Source organism: Bos grunniens, chromosome 2, assembly GCF_055505025.1.
Source record: "Bos grunniens cultivar Pamir isolate PY7600 chromosome 2, Bosgru_T2T1.0, whole genome shotgun sequence".
NCBI classification, from domain to species: Eukaryota; Metazoa; Chordata; class Mammalia; order Artiodactyla; family Bovidae; genus Bos; species Bos grunniens.
The window spans coordinates 115,130,740-115,151,482 of NC_141166.1; the positions used below are offsets into that span (position 1 = coordinate 115,130,740).

Consider the following 20,743-nt stretch of genomic DNA (forward strand, 5'->3'; position numbering starts at 1 on the left):
GTATTGTACTTTATATAATTTCATATTGTTAGCCTCAAAACATAGGATGTAAAATACTGAATTTAAGACTTGAAAAACAGTCATCATTGAAATGATAAAGGATTCCAATATTCATGCTTACTTAAAATCTTAAAGAAAATGCACTATTACTGACCTTCATTAAGAGTGTGCCTAAAAGCACTGTATGTCTTTTACCACATTTCACTCACTTAAAAAGTGTTCGCTAATGTTCTTCCTTTTGCATAATGTGCAAAATAAAAGGCAAAAAGATTAAAAGCAAATTTCTTTCACTTGCTAGTGCTTTATGACCTTGTTAACATTACAAAGTCAATAGGGACTATGCAGAACTTTGGTATAAATGATATAACAAAACTACCATCATAGTTGAGGGTTAAGAGGTGGTCAAAAGAAGTGGAAGTAGGAAGAGAGATTCAGTAACACCCCCATTTATTAAAACACCCCCAAATTAAAAGTGAAATAAACCACAATGAATTATAATACAATTTACACATTGAGCACAGAAAAATTAATAAATCTAACAATATTTATAAAAAAAGCAAAATCAGTCTTTTTCCAGAGACTAAAAACTTGTTCAGTCTGATCATCAACTGCTGCTACACCAACTTTAGAGTCAAATTTAATTTCAAGTTAAAAAAAAAAATTTACAACCACAGATTTCGCATAAATGGAAACTGGTCTTTCCTTGATTTCCCTTTGAAGTCACTAATGAGTATCTAAAGCTGCCGCACTGCAGGTTTTTAATCAACTTCCTGAGGGCTGTGACTGGGAGGAAGGAGCCATGACAATCTGCGAAAGCACAGGCTCTGTACTCTGGTCCGCCATCTGGGTGAGGACTGAAGTGGCTACAGCTTCTGCCTTGGAAGTTGAACTGACTCCATTGGATGTGCTGACAGAACTATGTTGTATAGCTTCGGTATGTGGACTACTCGGCACTGACAAATCTTCTGAACTATCGTCTTTATCAGCAGCTGAGTGGAAAAAAGAAAACTACTCAGTTTCTTAGAATAGTTGTAAAAATTTATCAGGCTGAGTCAATGTACAGAATAAAAGGTTAGATGACATTTTACATCAGTTTAGAGAAGTTGGTATCACAGTAACTGAGTAACTGAAAGGTGGCTATAAGTCATGAAGTAGGCAATTTTGCTGCAACAAGCCAAATGAAGGCACAGGCATGCACATGGAAACCCCTCAAGTCCAGTAAAGCAGAGCTGAAGAATTATTTGTTCAATAGTGTTAAGAAAGAAAATGAAGTAGGAATTTGAGAGGTAAGTCTCTTATAGATAAAACGAAACACCCAGCAACACATTTGACATGTAGGCCAATAGACTGGTTTTGTTATTAAAAGGTTAGAAAATATAATCAAAATGAATTCTAACATACAAATTATGTCTTCAAATAATTCCCTCTGCAGAACTATATTTATTCTGACTGACTTTCAATCTGCTGCAGCAAAGGATGATTATAATACCTGATTCTAATGATCTATACACATGAGAATAAGCAATATTTAGAATCTAAATGCCACCACCTGTTATAGTTGCATGCATTGAGATTCAAATAAAAATCCATATAAAACTGGAGACAGGGCATTCTAAATATTTATGAAAATAGATTACCAATTTTTTGGCTTGAACAAATCTATATCTTTCTTATTTTAACAGAAGAGAAACCAATAATTCCATTTGTATAACACCCACAAATTGTTACAGTGTATGCAAGTTATGAGACAACTGATCCTATCAACACCTGTGAACTCAGCTTCCCAACTTAAAGACTGCAATTAACACTTGTGCTTCCTGGAGGGTCCTCTCTTCACCAAAGGTAATCACCATTCTATATGTATTCCTTTTGTAATTCCTTTGTTTTTTCTTTGAAGTTTTTCCAGATAAGTATAAATCTCTAAACAGTATCGTTCAGCTTTATTTGTGAACACTTTAAAAACAGTGTTATACAGGATGTGTTCTTTTGCACTTTGCATTTGGTATTAAAATAATTTTTATTTAGTGCTCAGAAATAACAATTAGCTGGCTTTCTATGAAATCTGAGAGTACATACTGGCCTGCTTACTGATGGCCAGGTGCTCATTCTGAAAGTCAATTATTAAGATTGTGGACCCCATGAAGCAGGACTTACCCAGTGATCTGTAATGTAGAAGATAGAGGGGGAGGAATCTGGCAAGCATAACTTTAGTTCAAATATAATTCTTCCTTTTGAGGGTTTTCTGAAATATAGTAACCCTTACAGTATTTTGATACTTTTGCCTCAAATCCATGCATTTTTGAAAGAATCTCACCTCTCTATAAATCTGCTTTAAATACAAAACTGCACCACTGGATAAAAGTTAGATGTCAAGATATAGTTTAAAAAAAAAAAAAAACCCACTATCAGTAATCCTTTTTAAAATTATGTAAAGCATAAAGGTACTTTTCTGATTAAGCAACAATGAATGTTATAAAATATTTACAATTCAGTTAAATAGCCAATACAATAATAATGCATTCAAAGAAAACACTGGCAAATAACAGTTTAACTGGAGAGAACAGTAAAAAGCCCTTTATTTCACCACTATTCAACACGATAACAAAATGACCTTCCTCTCAATGTAAGTTCTCGGGATATAACAGCTTTCAGAAATAGAGCGAGCTGTGACAAGTGGTATGAGGAAATATAAATACACAATGGGGGAGATGGAGTCAAAATGAAAGTGATAAGGGACAGGTGTATCTTTCTCCAAGCTTTCAGAATTAGGTAAAACAAATCTCTAGGTTGTACAAAGAATCAGGTACTCACTTATAAATTATGTATAAAATACCTTTGTAATGTCATACAGCTGTACCTATGTCCAGTTCGAGATGGTAAGGGGAGAAGAATTACTAGTGTAAATCACAAACAATAGAAAGATACAAGAGATCTTATTACACTCTAAGAGCTGTTTTTAGCACTACTTAAACCAAAAGAAACCAGTTATTTGACAATTCACTCTCTAAAGTTCCACTAATGTTTATACATATTTTCATTAATGAAAATATAAACTCACATTTAGGGTCTAATAAACTTTACTTCCCACTTATGATTACAGAAATAACTATATGTTATATTAATTATGTCCAGAGGTTTACAGAAGATGAATTAATGGCAGCAAGATTACTCTTATGTTTTATTCTTCATGGAATCCAAACATTAAAAATGTTTTCATGTTTCCACTCTTGTTTTGACCCTTAAAATCAATGTCGTGGTTTTCTCATGACTGAATGGTTTCCTAGGATATGGGACTTTCTGTTTTTAAAAAAGAGACCCTGTGACTGTGTGACTTTATATTGTCACTTTTACCTGCAAGATTTTGTGATATTACTTAATTTCTTCTAAACCTTAGTTTTCTGTCACATCGTTTTGAAAGAGCTAACTAGTATTACAGCTCATTATCATTAGCAATTGCTGTGTGTTATAATTTGATGAACAGTTATGTATTTGTAAATTTCTCCACATTTTTTTCTGAGATGTAAACATTAACTTAAACAATCTTTACTTTGACTACCAAACAGAGAAGTCACATTTTTTTCCAGACTTCAAATTTGAAAATAAAAATTTTGAAATTTCTACAAAATCCAATTTGTAGAGCTGAAGAGAACTAATTTTATGCAAGAACTATACTGACGTCAATCAGTTTGACATACAGATAACTAGACAGGAAAAAAGATGGGAACTGTTCCAAAACTTCAAAATGTCTTATTTTTTTACATTTTCCACAACCTTGTGTATCTTCACTAAAAACTTATTAATCTAGATTTCCAAGTCAGTTTGAGGATACAGCATGCAAACCTATACATCTGTACAGTTAAAAAAATCTTTATGGCTTCAAATAAAGAACTGGTTTGCATTTGCTGAGTATATACTGCCTGGATAACAGGGAACTGTTGGGGTTATCCAATAAATTTAGATTAAAAAATTGAAGATAATTATAAATTGAATGCAACTTAAGAGTTAATTTTCCTTCTACTTTTACAGAATTATTTGTATATTTCTTTTTGAATATCAAAATTCAGGAAAGCTCTCTTGTTAAGAAAATCATGTATGCATAATGCTGGACTCAGTAGCTTCTAAAGGAAATGATGTTGTGAAGTCACACGGGAGCCATAACAGCCTCATCCCCGCAGCAGGCGTTGTTAGTACAGCCCCAAACATAATTCTATATGGTTCCAATTTACTCTACAATGTGTTTCACAATCCTGTCAAAATGACAAGACGTCAAAGGCCTGAGATTTATTTGCTCAAAACTGGCAAAAATCAATGTTCTAAATATACATGGCATAGAGAGTTGCTAAATCTACTGAATCTTTTAAATTAAAAAATATTGCCCATTCTGATGAAACTGCTTACAATGACTACAAGTAAAGATGGTGGCCATTAAGTTTTATCGTGAGCACCTGAGGAACTGTTTGCATCCAATACAAAATGTTTCTTTGCTTTGAATTACTGACACTGGCAAATTAAAATGAAGTGGATACAGATGGTTGAAACAATCTTCAGATTTACAAATATCCTGAAATATCACTAAATCATAAAAATGAAAGCTATGGGTTATATATTATGAATGTTCCTAATGCATTCCCAGCTATGTTATTTGTTACAGATTTGTGTACGATGGACAAAATTGGCCATTTATTCAAGACTACCAGCTGGTTCCAACATTGTGCATCTTATCAAAATAGGACATTACAAGAAGAAAAGCACAATTAACCTCTAAAATGCTGAAAACAGAAAAAAAAACCCACCTCATTTTAAAGGGAAATATTTAAGAGGAAACTTACAAGCAGATAATTTCAATACTGTTCTAGTTTAGTATTTTTGTAACTAGAAGGCTCAATATAAACATTCAGAACAATGAAACTGCACAATGCTGATTATCTAAGGAAGAACACTAGGATCTGCTACTGTAACAATAGGATCTGTTACTGACTGTTAAGATAGTTAATTTTAAAAAAATTACTAAATGGAGGCTGGAAAAGAAGTGTTCAGTCAGTCCAAGAAAACTATTACTCTGAGAATATAAACAAAATATCGTAAGTACTTTCACTATATTTTAAATTATTAACCAACTAATTTTGCTGATCTATAGTAATCTCTAGGGAAAAGCTAGATATAGGAAAATTAAAAAAACTCTAGATTATGAGAAGTATATCCTCCATTCCATAATAACTCTGCAGAACTTCTGATATTTAATATTAAATATTAGAACTGCAATCTCCATTTTTTTAATGGTAGCTTGGTTCACTCTGGCAGTATTTCACTGATATAGCCTAAGGCTATAGGTAATGGAACATTACTCACTATGATAGCCAGATTTCTTCTGCATGGCGGTTACAGGGCAATCTTTATGAGCCAGAAGAAGCTGTTTCAGCTGTGCCACTTCATTTCTCAGCAGGGTGACTTCACTCTGGAGGGGAAACAACTTATGTACCTTACCAGCATCAGACTAAACAATTTTCACTGTTTAAAACAAGTGAAGATTAAGATATGAAAATCAGATATCTTTAAAATAACAAAAATATGCTGCTTAAATTTATTTAATCATTACACATTAGCTTTTATATTTTAATATTTACATAAAACCTGCAACTTACATAAAAATTTAAATCACAAGTGGATAGCGTATTTCAAAGTTTTTTACATTATCATTTGCCTTGGAACTGCTTATATACTACACAGGTTACCTATCAAAGGTATTTTTATTTTACATATGTTACATGCTCTTTTGATTATATGAACAATTAGAAGTATCAAGGGAGTCAGGATAAAATTTCACTGATTCTATTCACTTGGAAATAAAAAAAATTTATCCTGGAAACTAATTAAACAGCTTTCTAGAAACTAGGAAAATCTCCATAGGGGAAAGCACAATAACTGGAGAATCACAGCTATCTAAAGTGCATCACAAGGCACTGTGTTTTTGGACACGGAACCAATGAAAGTAGACCTGATGTCTAAATGGCTTAGCTGCCTTTGACCTAGGCCATTTGTACACATCTAAATTTAAATCTGATAAGTCAGTGATGATTTGTCCTTCTTACAGAATAAGCAGTTCAGTCTTTGTTTTGGATGCATTAATCTGGTAGATTCTATGTTGAAGTTCCAAGTTGAGAAAGCCCAATTAATTCCTTTGGATCACCCCCAAACCTTAACACATAAATTAGTGATAATTACCAATACTCAAGAGTTACAAATAATATGAGTGTAATGGATTAATAACATTAAAAAATCTTAACTTACAAATACCTCTACTTATTTGGACTTATATTAGCTATTCACATTTCATCCATGAACCCAAAATTAAATGAAGAAATACAGCAAAAAGGTATACATAAAAGCTCAAGCACTTCTTTTTCCATCCCTAAATCTCTTACCCAGAAAGCTGAATGTAAAATAATTTAGTAGATTAGACTCATTAGGTCTCCTTAAGTGACTGATGGTAGGAACATACAAGATCAAAAGAATAAAAGTTCAGTAATCCAAAGGCAAGTTTGTCGAGTCAAACAGTTCCTCATACCCCAATACCAACGAACTGTAAATGCTGTGTTAAAGCACAAAACAAAAACTGATGCTTTACAAGAACTTTGAACCATTAAAAAAAAAAAGGTTAAATTATGTTTAAAACATTGTATTTGAGACAAGAATGGGTGTATAGTGATTACAGTACAAATGAAAAAGGTTTAAAGTTTTGCTTTAAAAAACCAGCTGTTACTTAGAAAATTAATTTCTATGGAATACTGAAATCATTAGTGTCAATACTGCTAATTATCTCTATTAATGACAGTACTTATGAGAAACCATATTATGAATAATCCAACATATATAATCCAAAATGTTTCTCACTCTTTCTGCTGTCAGCTTGATTTTGAGACTCCCATTTACAAGTTTCTCTCATTAATTTCTCTAATGTGAAATAGGGCGGGATATGTATTTTTAGTCAAGAACACACAATCTTTTACAATCGAGTACCTGTGATCACCCTTCTCATTAGTTTGAACCTATTAATCAATATTTAATCATTTTGACCTATAAATAGAAATTTTGTATGCCTAACTAAATATATACTGTTATTTCCATCTAGAAAACCTTTCCTTTTTGCCTTGTTAATTATTTCACTATCTTTAAAAGTCAACTCAGTACAATATAAATACACATGGTGTTCATTTCTGTGCTTCCACAGCCATATTTACATATATGTACGTATGTGTGTTTGATAGTGTGATAGCACTTATCACACTGGATTGTTTTTGGTTTACTTATTTGCCACCTCTGTAGATTGGGGTTTCTCAAGAGCAGGGATCACCTTGCTTTCTATATCCCTAGATCACAGCCCATGGCCTAGCATAAACTGAGTACGCTGAATTACCATGGTCTTCTCTAAAATCTATTTCCAGTGGGTAAAAAAAAAAACCACCACCAAAGAGGGTGAAATGAAATAGCTTAAATAATATAAAACTGGTCAATGGTTCTAATTTCATTATTTTTGTCAACAACCTCACCACAGAGTCACACTGTTCATTTTCTTAGAAAAGGAAGATTGACATACTTAATAGCATCATCTCAATTACAGAATTTTAAAAATCACAAATGCCTTCTCAACTAAATACTCCATATGGACATTCATCATAAACCATATTATGAAAGGAAATGATGTATTAGATAAAATTCCTGAGCAGTCACAAGTTGATAATCTGATACAAAATAGCTGAAATAAAATTCTGGGTGTTAACCATTAAAACAATATTCCTATGCACTCAAAAATAAATATATTCAAAAATCTCTCTTTAAATGACAGGTTTGAAACTGGAAAGTCTGAATACAGAAACTGTATCAACCATCTAACAGTTGGTGGTATTAGGTCGTTCACCTAATCAGACTACCTGGTCCACGAACAAGTCAACAAATGTAAAGATGCCCCTAGCTAAAAATGGGTAATGAACATTACAGACTTTAGAGAGAAGGTATTTGATTCCTGTTATAAGGGCTTCCCTGGGAGCTCAGATGCTAAAGAATCCGCCTGCAACGTAGAAGACCTGGGTTGGGAAGATGCCCTAGAGAAGAGAATGACTACCCACTCCAGTATTCTTGCCTGGAGAATTCCATGGACAGAGGAGCCTGGTGGTCTATATAGTCCCTGGGGTGGCGAAGAGTTGGACATGACTGAGCGATTAACACTTTCACAACTTATATTTATGTTAACTGACTTTAATTTGAATCAGGGGCAAAAACTGGAAGAGAGGAGGAAATTTAAAAATGATTAAATATTATAATTTGCATATATTAAAAAGGAGATCAGTCCTGGGTGTTCACTGGAAGGACTGATGCTGAAGCTGAAACTCCAATACTTTGGCCACCTCATGCGAAAAGTTGACTCACTGGAAAAGACCCTGATGCTGGGAGGGATTGGGGGCAGGAGAAGGGGACAACAGAGGATGAGATGGCTGGATAGCACGACTGACTTAATGGACATGAGTTTGGGTAAACTCTGGGAGTCGGTGATGGACAGGGAGACCTGGAGTGCTGCGATTCATGGGGTCGCAGAGAGTCAGATACGACTGAGCAACTGAACTGAAGTGATACAGTGCACAAGTATGCTGTTCTTTATCCAAAATGCAAATAATGTAATTTCCCCCCTATACCTTTAAATGACAGAAATTGTAAGGAAAAAAAACACAACAAACTCAAGGTGTGCTCAATACAAATTTAGTCCAATCTTTTACATCATCCTCATCTAAAATATTTTATAATCATGAGATTTTCCTAATGGTAATCCTGAAGCTCAAGTGATTTTTGATCAAAAGGTTAAATTAAATCAATAGTTTGTATTTTATTGTATCCTAATACTCAATTTCTTTAAAAACTGGTTATCAGCACTAGACTGAAAGCAGCAAATGGGACATGGTTGCTAGCAAAGAATTGGACTCTAAGAAATACTGCAAAGCAAACACAATTGGATAAAAGAGGCCAAACCTTAAAGAAATGGATTTAGTTGAGCTGGAGAGCCCTAAGTATAAGCATATGCTTATGGTCTACATCAGGTCCCAGGTAGGAGTTGATAAAAGGAGGCTTATCCTGGTATATAACCTTTACATTAGGCAAAATTAGAAGAGTTTGCCAAAGCCTGGCCAGGATTTTTAAAATCATTTATGACAAATGCAGAAAATTCAACAAATTAAACAAAACATTCAAGAATTATAGTCACATAATTATATGTATAAAGGAAAGAACTTAAAAAGACAGTATTTAGACAAGGCAGTTCCATAAACCATGACTTAAAGCCATAACAGAACCAGTTTGCTTAAGCCATAGTGAATCTGAAAGAAATACATGTAATTTGGAAAACCCAGCAGTGGCCACAGGACTGGAAAAGGTCAGTTTTCATTCCAATCCCAAGGAAAGGCAATGCCAAAGAATGCTCAAACTACCGCACAATTGCACTCATCTCACACACTAGTAAAGTAATGCTCAAAATTCTCCAAGCCAGGCTTCAGCAATACGTGAACCGTGAACTTCCAGATGTTCAAGCTGGTTTTAGAAAAGGCCGAGGAACCAGAGATCAAATTGCCAACATCTGCTGGATCATGGAAAAAGCAAGAGAGTTCCAGAAAAACATCTATTTCTGCTTTATTGACTATGCCAAAGCCTTTGACTGTGTGGATCACAAGAAACTGTGGAAAATTCTGAAAGAGATGGGAATACCAGACCACCTGACCTGCCTTTTGAGAAACCTATATGCAGGTCAGGAAGCAACAGTTAGAACTGGACATGGAACAACAGACTGGTAGGAAAAGGAGTACGTCAAGGCTGTATATTGTCACCCTGCTTATTTAACTTATACGCAGAGTACCTCATGAGAAAACGCTGAGCTGGAAGAAACACAAGCTGGAATCAAGATTGCGGGGAGAAATATCAATGACCTCAGATATGCAGGTGACACCACTCTTATGGCAGAAAATGAAGAGGAACTAAAAAGCCTCTTGATGAAAGTGAAAGTGGAAAGTGAAAAAGTTGGCTTAAAGCTCAACATTCAGAAAACTAAGTGGCATCTGGTCCCATCACTTCATGGCAAATAGATGCGGAAACAGTGGAAACAGTGTCAAACTTTATTTTTTTGGGCTCCAAAATCACTGCAGATGGTGACTGCAGCCATGAAATTAAAAGACGCTTACTCCTTGGAAGGAAAGTTATGACCAACCTAGACAGCATATTCAAAAGCAGAGACATTACTTTGTCAACAAAGGTCTGTCTAGTCAAGGCTACGGTTTTTCCAGCGGTCACGTATGGATGTGAGAGTTGGACTGTAGAGAAAGCTGAGCACAGAAGAATTGATGCTTTTGAACTGTGGTGTTGAAGACTCTTGAGCGTCCCTTGGACTGCAAGGAGATCCAACCAGGCCATTCTGAAGGAGATCAGCCCTGGGATTTCTTTGGAGGGAATGATGCTGAAGCTGAAACTCCAGTACTTAGGCCACCTCATGGGAAGAGTTGACTCATTGGAAAAGACTCTGATGCTGGGAGGGATTGGGGGCAGGAGGAGAAGGGGACGACAGAGGATGAGATGGCTGGATGGCATCACTGACTCAATGGACATGAGTCTGAATGAACTCCGGAAGTTGGTGATGGACAGGGAGGCCTGGCGTGCTGCAATTCATGGGGTCGCAAAGAGTTGGACATGACTGAGCAACTGAACTGATAAACAGATTTAATATTAAATGAGAAAAGAAATATTTATACCTCTGTATCTGTGGATTATTTTAGAATGATTATAATTGGATTCAGCCTCCAAAACGTTTCTGGTTAGTCTGTTATTAGTTTATTTGCAGAATATATTAATTGTCTTTCTGGGTCATTCTGAAGATTAAATGAAATATGAGACATGAAAACATTTTGAAAACATTAAAGTCCCATTCAAATGTGACCAATTACTGATTTTTTTTGTGGGGGGGGGGGTCAAAGTAAAATGTATTTGGTAAGATAAAGCAGATGCTAATTATGGTCTAAGAGAAAATGTAATTATTTGGCATTGTCTATACCATTGCTCTAATCTATCTGTATCTACTCAAAAGTTAATTACATACTGATGAACAAATGACAGGATAGCTAACTGATTAACCAATCAAAACATTTCATTGATATTTGGCCACAGATTGATGATCAGGTTCCATAAATTCATGATCTTTGACTTCTAGTTCAGCTACTATCCCCCAAATTAAAGAAATAATATTGGATAGTTTCTTCTTTGGGGAGTTTCTCATTGCTATTATCACTGATTTTTGTGAAGAGTAGCTTAAGTATCTTAACTTCTCTATTACCTCTCTTATTTGGTCTTTAAAATAGTACTTATTCTATGAGTTTGACAGATGAGGAGGTAAAGGCTTGGGAAGATTTTAGTAAAGACTAGTAAAAACTGCAGCCATGAAATTAAAAGACGCTTGCTCCTTGGAAGAATAGCTATGACAAACCTAGACAGCATATTAAAAAGCAGAGACATCACCTTGCTTTGCAAGGTCCATATAGTCAAAGCTATGGTTTTGCCAATAGTCATGTATGGATGTGAGAGCTGGACTATAAAGAAGGCTGAGCACTGAAGAATCAATGCTTTCAAACTGTGGTGCTGGAGAAGACTCTTGAGAGTCCCTTGGACTGCCAAGGAGATCAAACTAGTCAATGCTAAAGGAAATCAGTCCTGAATATTCATTGGAAGGACTGATGCTGAAGCTCCAATACTTTGGCCATCTGATGCAAAGAGTTGACTCATTGGCAAAGACCCAGATACTGGGAAAGATTGAGGTCAAGAGAAGAAGGGAGCAACAAAGGAGGAGATGATTGGATGGCATCACTGACTCAATGGACATGAGTCTGAGCAAACTCTGGGAGATAGTGAAGGACAGGGAAGCCAGGCATGCTGCAGTTCATGGGGTCGCAAAGTCGGACACAACCTAGCGATTGAGCAACAACAGTAAAAAGAAGTACTCAGAATAGAATACAGGAGATAGAAGTGGCATCACTATTACCCTTTTCCCCTCTAGATTATAGTGAAAAACTCAGTCTGGGAGTGGAGTTCTAGAGTTTTTCAGGAATTAACATTTTTTAATTTTCAGGTATTGGATACCATCTCCCAATTGTTGCCATTCCTTTCTATTTCAAGTGATAAATACTAAAATACTGTTTAGGTACCAGGATTTAAAAAATTGATCCCATTCCCCCTAAGTCAATGGACCAGTAAACAATACCTTTTCTGTATCATTAACTTATTAGTGAAAACTCCTCACATATCTTGTTATCAAAGAATGCTTCTATTAATTTACCAAGCTTCCAGTCCACACACATTTGCAGTGCGTAAGTTTTAAAAGCAAAATCCACAACAAATTCTACAGGTTTTATCACAGATTGTTAAGAGCTCCTATGAGTCTGCCTTTTGTCATAAAGGAAATGCTGCAATTCTAAACTGAAAACTAACCCACAAGATGAGTATATGAAAGACAAAGACATGGGGAGGGAGGAGGGTTCAGGATGGGGAACACATGTATACCTGTGGCGGATTCATTTTGGTATTTGGCAAAACTAATACAATTATGTAAAGTTTAAAAATAAAATAAAATTAGGAACAACAACAACAAAAAAAATAAATCAAAAAAAAAAAAAAGAAAGAAAGACAAAGACATAATGGCGTTAAAACCATTTCAAGTAAAAGACAAAATCATATATTACCTTTGAAAATATAATAGTTTATAACCAACAGCATCCAATTCTTGGTCTAGAGTACCATAAATGTCTCTAATACAATTTGATGAAATTGTTTTTAAAGTAATGATTCTAGAAAGCTAAAATATAATTAAATTCAGTGAATGGGGCAGTAAAGTTGAATAATTAGTATTTTCTTAAAACCTAATATATATTTGGTAAAAATATGAACAGTCACACCTCAACACTCATTAAACCTTTTATTATATATAAGTAACCATGGATCATTATTGCCCATTACACCGATCAGCTAAACCTGAATGTCACGTGAAGAATTATTAAGGAAATGTAGAACTGATGAATGTTTTCCCATAAAGTAGAGTTTAATTATTTCTTTGACATTCAATTTTCTTTACAAGTCATTCTGTTCTTCATAGTTAACAGTTTTGCTGTTGGCAGACTGAATGAAATTTTTTCTCCAGAATCTATTATAAGCATATTAACTCTTCATATTCTGAAAACTAGAATGTGTCACTTACTTTTTTAAAACTTATTTTACATGACATGTAAGTAGAAAAACAACAAAAAATCATATATCCACTTGAAACAATAGAGAAAGTCATAGTTGAAAGTACCCTTTCTTCTCAAACCCCCTTTATCACTGTTGTTACAAACTAATACATGTCATTCTCAAAATTTTATTTTATTTTATTTTTTAACAGTAGTATTTCCTCTCATTCATTTATTCATTCAATAGTCGTTATTTATGAAACCCCCTTATAGGTCAAGTGTTATAGATTGACGAACAAAACAGACTTACACTCTGTCTTCATGGAGTTCACTGTTCAGCAAGTGATCAGTGTTATACCATGAAAAGATACGTGAATATATTCTTGCAAATTGTGATAAATGTTAAAAATCAAAAGAACAGATATTCTTTTTTTTTTTTCAGGGGTTACCTATGGGTTTATTTTTATTATTTTTTTTTTCACATGCTCCCCATCCTGAAGCGCACCCCATCCTGGTGCGCTGGGAAGGCCCAGGGGGATGGTATGGGGAGGTTGGGAGGCAGGAGGCTTCAGGATGGGGAGCATTCTTAAAATTTTACCTGTTTAAAGATTCATTTCTATACTGATTTCCATACCTACACATTTACACATTTTAACTATAAAGCTTTCATTAATGAAAAAGAATTATGCTATACATTTTTAGTATGTGACTTTTGAGTAATTTGTTGAGGTGCAATTTCCATAATATAGAATTAACCATTTTAAACTGAAAAATTCAGTAGCATTAGTACACATCTGCAATGTTGTGCTACGCGCACCCTCTATCTGACCATTCAAGAGTAAAACCTCTTGTCCGTTAACCAGTTTCTTCCTATTTTCCTCTTCCTCCCCCCAGTCTCTGGAAACTACCCATTTGCATTTTGTCTCTATGGATTAATTTGTTCTATATAATTCATATAAATGGAGTCACATAGTTTATGACTTTGTGGCTTCTTTCACTTAAGCATAATGTTTTGCGATTTATTCACATTGTAGCATGTAATTTCACTCCTTTTTGTGGCTGAAAAATATTTTATTGGATGTATATGCCACAATTTATCTACTGATGGACATCTGGGCTGTTTCCAAGCAACTTACTTTTTGCCCATAATATTAAAGACATTTTCCAGGTTAATATATTCAGAAGGACCTTATCCTCTTTCTTTTTTGCAAAAGTTTTTTTTTTAAAAACCCGATAACACATCGTCTCACCTAGCTTCATGTTTTGGTATACATCTTTAAAACTAAGAACACTTTCTTTCTAACCATGATGCCAGCCATGCCTCAATTATTAAAAATACTGATTTTTATGCTTAGTGAAATAAATCAGAGAAAGACAAATACTGTATGATATCACCTGTATCTTGGTTCTGAAACATAAAACTAGTGAATATAGTGAATAACCAAAAACAAAACAGATACTGAGAAAAAACTGTGCTTACCAGTGGGCAAGACAGAGAGATAGGGGATTAAGATATTAAAAACTGCTTTTTGTAGGGACTTCCCTGGTGGTCCTGTGGCTGTGTCTCTGCACTCTCAATGTAGAGCACCCAGGGTTTGATTCCTGGTCAGAGAACTAAATCCCACATGCTTCAACTATGAGTTCACATGCCACATCTAAGATCCAGCACAGACAAATATATAAACAAACATTTAAAAAACCTGCTATGTATAAAATAAACAAGCTGCCAGGACACATTGTACAGCAGAAGGAATAAAGTAAGTTGTAAATGGAGTATAACCTTCAACAATTGTGAATCATGACATGTACATGGCAACATGTAATTATATACTATGTATCAACTATACCTCAATTTAAAAAAAAACTGGTTCTGCTATAGTTTAACTTGGTGATTTCTTGATTGTGACTTCTATTTAAAAGTTTCATGCCTGCTTCAAAACTGAGGTGTTAGCTAACTTTTACCTAGGTGATAAATCTTGCCTTTATTCCTCCAATCAAGAAATTTCTACTCAAATTAGGAAATGTAAAAATGAATACATTTGACAATAATGGTATTTTATATAGTTTGGATGGTGGAAATAACATGAAATTAATGAAGTAAATATTACATTTATTGTGAATACTGAATTCTCCAAAGTTTTCTGATGAGTTTGAGCAAACTCTGGGAGATAGTGAAGGACAGGGAAGCCTGGCATGCTGCAGTCCATAGGGTCACAAACAGTTGGACATGACTTAGCCACTGAACAACAATCTCATTAAAAGTTGTTAATATTGTTGTAACTTGGGTCAGAACAGAAAACTGGCCCAACCTGAAGTCCAGTACCTTGAGAATATAACCATATATTTATATACCACTTTACAGTTTTGAAACATTTTCACTTCAAAAAAAGGCATAATTAGCCAAATTACAAAAGAAAATATTGATAAATTTATCCTATTAAAATTAATATATTTTAAAATGCCTGCAAAAATTCTAATTTGATGTAAATAACAATCCAGAGCAGGAGGACCAACAAGTATTATTATCTCTATTCCATGGGTAAGATAACTAAGGCTGACAAAGAATGTTATTTTTAATACCACGTAACTGTTAAGAAGCCAAGTCATTCAGAAGAATGATTTTGTTAGTTTAATAGATCCACCTAAATCACTTTGTTAATGTATTAGTATGAATACTCAAACATTTAAATGATAGTTAATATTCAGAAATCTGATAAATAACCATTTTTACAGTACATAAATAAACTTGTATCTATAATGTTTCATTTTAAAGAAAAAAATTCAAAAGTTTGTTTTGAAAAATTATGATATGAAAATAGTTCCTGAAGAAGAATTTATTTATCAGGTAATATATTATTTAACATATCCTAGTATATAAGTCAGAGAAGGCAATGGTACCCCACTCCAGTACTCTTGCCTGGCAAACCCCATGGATGGAGGAGCCTGGTGGTCTACAGTTCATGGGGTCACTAAGAGTCGGACACGACTGAGCAAATTCACTTTCACTTTTCACTTTCATGCATTGGAGAAGGAAATGGCAACCCACTCCAGTGTTCTTGCCTGGAGAATCCCCGGGATGGGGGAGCCTGATGGGCTGCCATCTATGGGGTCACACAGAGTCGGATACAACTGAAGCGACTTAGCAACAGCAGCAGCAGCAGTATATAAGTACATACTGAAGTCTCTGTGATACGGTAAAATTAAAATCATATTTAATTTTAAATGGTTAAAAGTAAGTTTTGCAAGATAATTTATTTGTTCTAAAGCTAACATGTCAATATTCAAAGCCCAACACAGAGTTTTAAAAGATATCTGTCTCACATATGAAAAAGTGTTAAGTTATTAAAATTTACATTAGGTGAAATGCTATGCCTGGAGCTAAAAAGCTAGAAAGCTTTTTCCTAAGCATTTAAACAAGACACTGATACTGGTGACATCTTTAAAGATGTAAGATGAGAGCAAGTCTCATCATCGGTCATGATTAATTTTTAAGTAGGAATGGACAGCTCAGAGGATTGACCAATAACAACAACTACAATTAACTCATTAAATTCATAATGAATTTAAATTCATCAATTTAATTCATCAATTCATCGATTTTTCTCATTGATGCTTATCAATTGATAGTTTAGAAGATTTTACTTGAGAATATTCACAACATTAAAAACAACAAAAAAGGAAGAAAAAACAGAAGGAAGGAAATAGACTTAGTGCTGCCAAATACCATCACTGAAAATCTTACCAAAGACTGAATAGGAAGGAGCCTTAAAACCTTTATACCACATAGGGTTCCTAAGAAATAAATCTGAGGCACACTGGCAGGGCAGTATGAAATGCTTTCTACTGCCACTGGCCATATTGTACCTGTTCTGTGGATAATTAGTCCTTCAGTTCCAAAGCTGTCAATCTGGCACCTTTCACGAGCACTATATTCACTTTAAATAAAACAAACAAAACAAAACAAAATTTATAATTCAAAGAACAAAAGAACTTAAAAACAAAAACTGTAAACTGAACCAACTCTACAGTTGTGACATGAACCAAAAAATAAGAAAAGTGAAGTACCAGTAATATTTTACAGTTTAAGATTCTGTTCAACTCTATATCATAACTTTATAAAGTTTAAACCAGATAGTTTAGGTACTTTTGTACTATGCAAGTAAACACTTAAATTTAAAAATTTCTTCACTGTATCAGTATTGAAAATTATATTACTTCATCTTGGTATTTAGTTTATTAAACTACACTTTACTACAGATTCCATACACACCCAATATTATGTCCTAAAATGTCTGAATAGCTAACTAGGAAAAAATAAGGAAAATGTGTGTTCATAATTATTAAAAATAAATAAAACAATTTACATATATGCACCATACCTGCAGTTGACCATTTAATGAACTCAAGTCTTCTGCTTTCTTCTCTAAAGACTGAACCCAGACTTTTCTCTTTTGTCGGCATCTTGAAGCTGCTGCTCTATTTCTTTCCAGAAACTTCCTCCTTTTTTCATCGGGATCTTCATTAGCTGCTCTTCTTCGACGACCAGTTGTATTTTGGGTCTGTGGAGTTGTGTGAGCTGGAGAAGCCTATAATAGACACAAATGAAAGTTTTTTATATTTGTACCTAGTGATTAAAATTAATATAATAGGCAGTAAAGGATTGCAAAGGTGAAAGTGAAAGTCACTCAGTTGTGCCAACTCTGTGACCCCGTGAACTATACATTCCATGGAATTCTCCAGGCCAAAATACTGGAATGGGTAGCCTTTCCCTTATCCAGTGGATCTTCCCAACCGAGCAGTTGAACTGGGCTCTCCTGCATTGCAGCTGGATTCTTTATCAACCGAACTATCGGGGAAGCCCCTTGCAAAGGTGACAGGTACTAATTTTATTTTCTCTCATTGTATACATCAATATTCTGAAGCAATGTGCAAATCACCCTGTTGTTTAACAAATTCCTTGAAATAAATAAGCATTGCTAAACCGAGATTCTCACTGTCACAGTGAATGTATTCTTTGTTGTTGTTCAGTCGCTAAGTTGTGTCTGACTCTGCGACCCCATGGACTGCAACACGCCAGGCCTCTCTGTCTTTCACTATCTCCTGGAGTTTGCTCAAACTCATGTGCATTGAGGCGGTGATGACATCCAACCATCTCATCTTCTATCACCCCCTTCTCCTCCTGCCTTCAATTTTTCCCAATATCAAGGTCTTTTCCAATGACTGGGCTATTTGCATCAGGTGGCCAAAGTATTGGAGCTACAGCATCAATATTCATACAATGAATATTCAGAGTTGATTTCCTTTAGGATTGTATTCTATTCTTTAACGTTTGTATAAATAATATTTTCATGTTTATAGACAGAATACAAAGAAATTGAAAAATGTAATACAAACGATGATGTACAGATCTTTTATTTTTCCAAGTGCACTTTTAAGCAAACATTATGTTATTATTCAGTGCTTTGATAATTATTAAGGTACTAATAAGAAATAACTTTTTATTTAAATTCACTATGGGAAACCATGGTTTCTATGCTATTTTTACAATAAAAATAGCATTAAACTGTAAATGTTTTTTAAAAATTGGTTTGTCTAAAATTAAGGAGTTGAAAGTACATACACATTTTAGTGTATTCAGCTTTTCTTCAGTTTCTGAAATTTGGGGTCAGTCTTTTTCTAAGGGTCAGGTTTATATAATTATTAACGCTCATTTTCCGGTAGGTAGAATCCCAGAGTCTAGATTTTCATTTTAATTGGTCCGCCTGCCCAGCAATATCAGCCAGACAGAAATCTTCAGTCATTAGTGATACTGTCCAGTGTTTAGGATTATAGGATATCTTCATGTCTCTCACAAATCCCAAAATAGTGGAGATACGATATAAACCCTTGGAAACAGTGCAAAAGAAAGCACTTTGTGGCCGTAGACACATGATCCAAAGTAGCAGCCTGAAAACAAATCTCTTGCCTCTACTTTAATGATGTAAACAAAAATTTCTACATTCTCTTCATCTATACCATAGGCAGAAATCTTTACGTTCTGCAGTTAATTAACCTGAATTATATATATCTCTACCTCTAACAAGGATTTGAGGCTACTTAGAAGCATATATTCTTCTTTCTCTCCCTTTTTCTATTGATTCATTCATTCTACTTCACTGAAAAATATGCAGGAACTATTTTAGTGATATAGCAGTGATAGACCAGATCAAAGTCCTGCTGTCCTGGAGCTTCATCCCAATACAATAAAGTATAAAAATATAAATAAAAACGAGATCCAGGTAAACTATAGTTAGTACAAGAAAATAAATTACATTCATTTACTTTCTTTTAAATAAACTTTTAAGTATGTAAAAGCCATACTGAACTTGCCAGCCATAGATAAACAGCCATGAGCTGCATTAGGCTCATGAGCCAGTTGGCTAACCCTGAATTAAGGCATAAGAACACACTCACTTTTCCTCTCTTTTGGCTCCTAGGTAAAGTTCTTGGTGGATGACAACCACAACTATTTCACTTTATCTTAAGTTTCACAAAGGTAAAAATACTGTTATCTAAACACCTATGCTTAGGAGGTAGTATTAAACTTGTTGTTCAGCTGTGTTTCTTTAATTGGAAAGTTTTACTTTTAAATGCTAATATTCTTTAAGTAGAGAAGAAAAAGGTCTAAATAGAGCTCTGAAACATTTAACAGAAATACAGTAATGCTTTACTGCAGACATATAGAAATAGCAATCATCTAATGGCCAGACACAAATTAGAGTGAAATGGGCCTCTAGTATAAACAGCTGCCATTAAACCTATCTGCTACTTTGGTGACATTTCACAAGTGTTAATTCAAGAACTGTCTTATATCAGTAATATGGTTCATATATAAATTACTTGTTGAATACAACCAATAGTAAAATTTTCTTTAAATACTATTGATGGATACTATGCCATTTTAAACCAACATACAGATACTCTGAGAAACATTTACAGAGTGCCCTCAGCAGTAACAACTGCTTATTTATTTTTTATATGTTCAACTTTTATGTTGAGTTACCTTTTCTTAAGGCTTTTTAAATACACTTTTGAAATAAAAATTTGACCAGAAAATCTTTTCAAAGTATATAGTCATTGAAGTCACACTGTGTGGTGTTTTTTTTTTTTTTTTTTTAAAGGAAAACTGAGAGATGAATGATAAAAACAACACACATACCGGTGTTTCTGTGGTGGATGTGGCTGGCTGTTGTAATGACTGTGGTCGAGATTCCTCTGATTGAGTCCTAACCAAACCACTACTGTGACCTTTGACAGTATCGCCGTTGGTAACTGGAGGATGTTGCTGGGTCAAAGCAGCTTTTAATCTCTGAAATGCAAATACCAATTAAAATAAAAATGCTCCCTGCTTTCTACCCAAATCTAACTCCCAACACACTTTTAGTTAACCAAATGAGACATTTGTTAATGAATACATAGGCTTTAAACTTAGTTTTGATTTATTATATTCCACTGCATTCTTA

At 34.3% G+C, this 20,743-nt stretch overlaps 1 protein-coding gene across 1 annotated transcript in view; it reads right to left on the bottom strand.

The window, feature by feature from the left end:
• Nucleotides 1–624: 624 nt before the first annotated feature.
• The window catches only part of ATF2 (activating transcription factor 2), an 82,293-nt gene continuing 62,174 nt past the window's right edge, over nucleotides 625–20,743 (bottom strand). Inside the window, 5 exon segments of the mRNA XM_086359176.1 lie at nucleotides 625–782; nucleotides 784–989; nucleotides 5,350–5,455; nucleotides 17,621–17,827; nucleotides 20,440–20,589. Of these exon segments, the coding sequence (XP_086215302.1) occupies nucleotides 759–782; nucleotides 784–989; nucleotides 5,350–5,455; nucleotides 17,621–17,827; nucleotides 20,440–20,589 (693 nt within the window). The 3' untranslated portion in view covers nucleotides 625–758.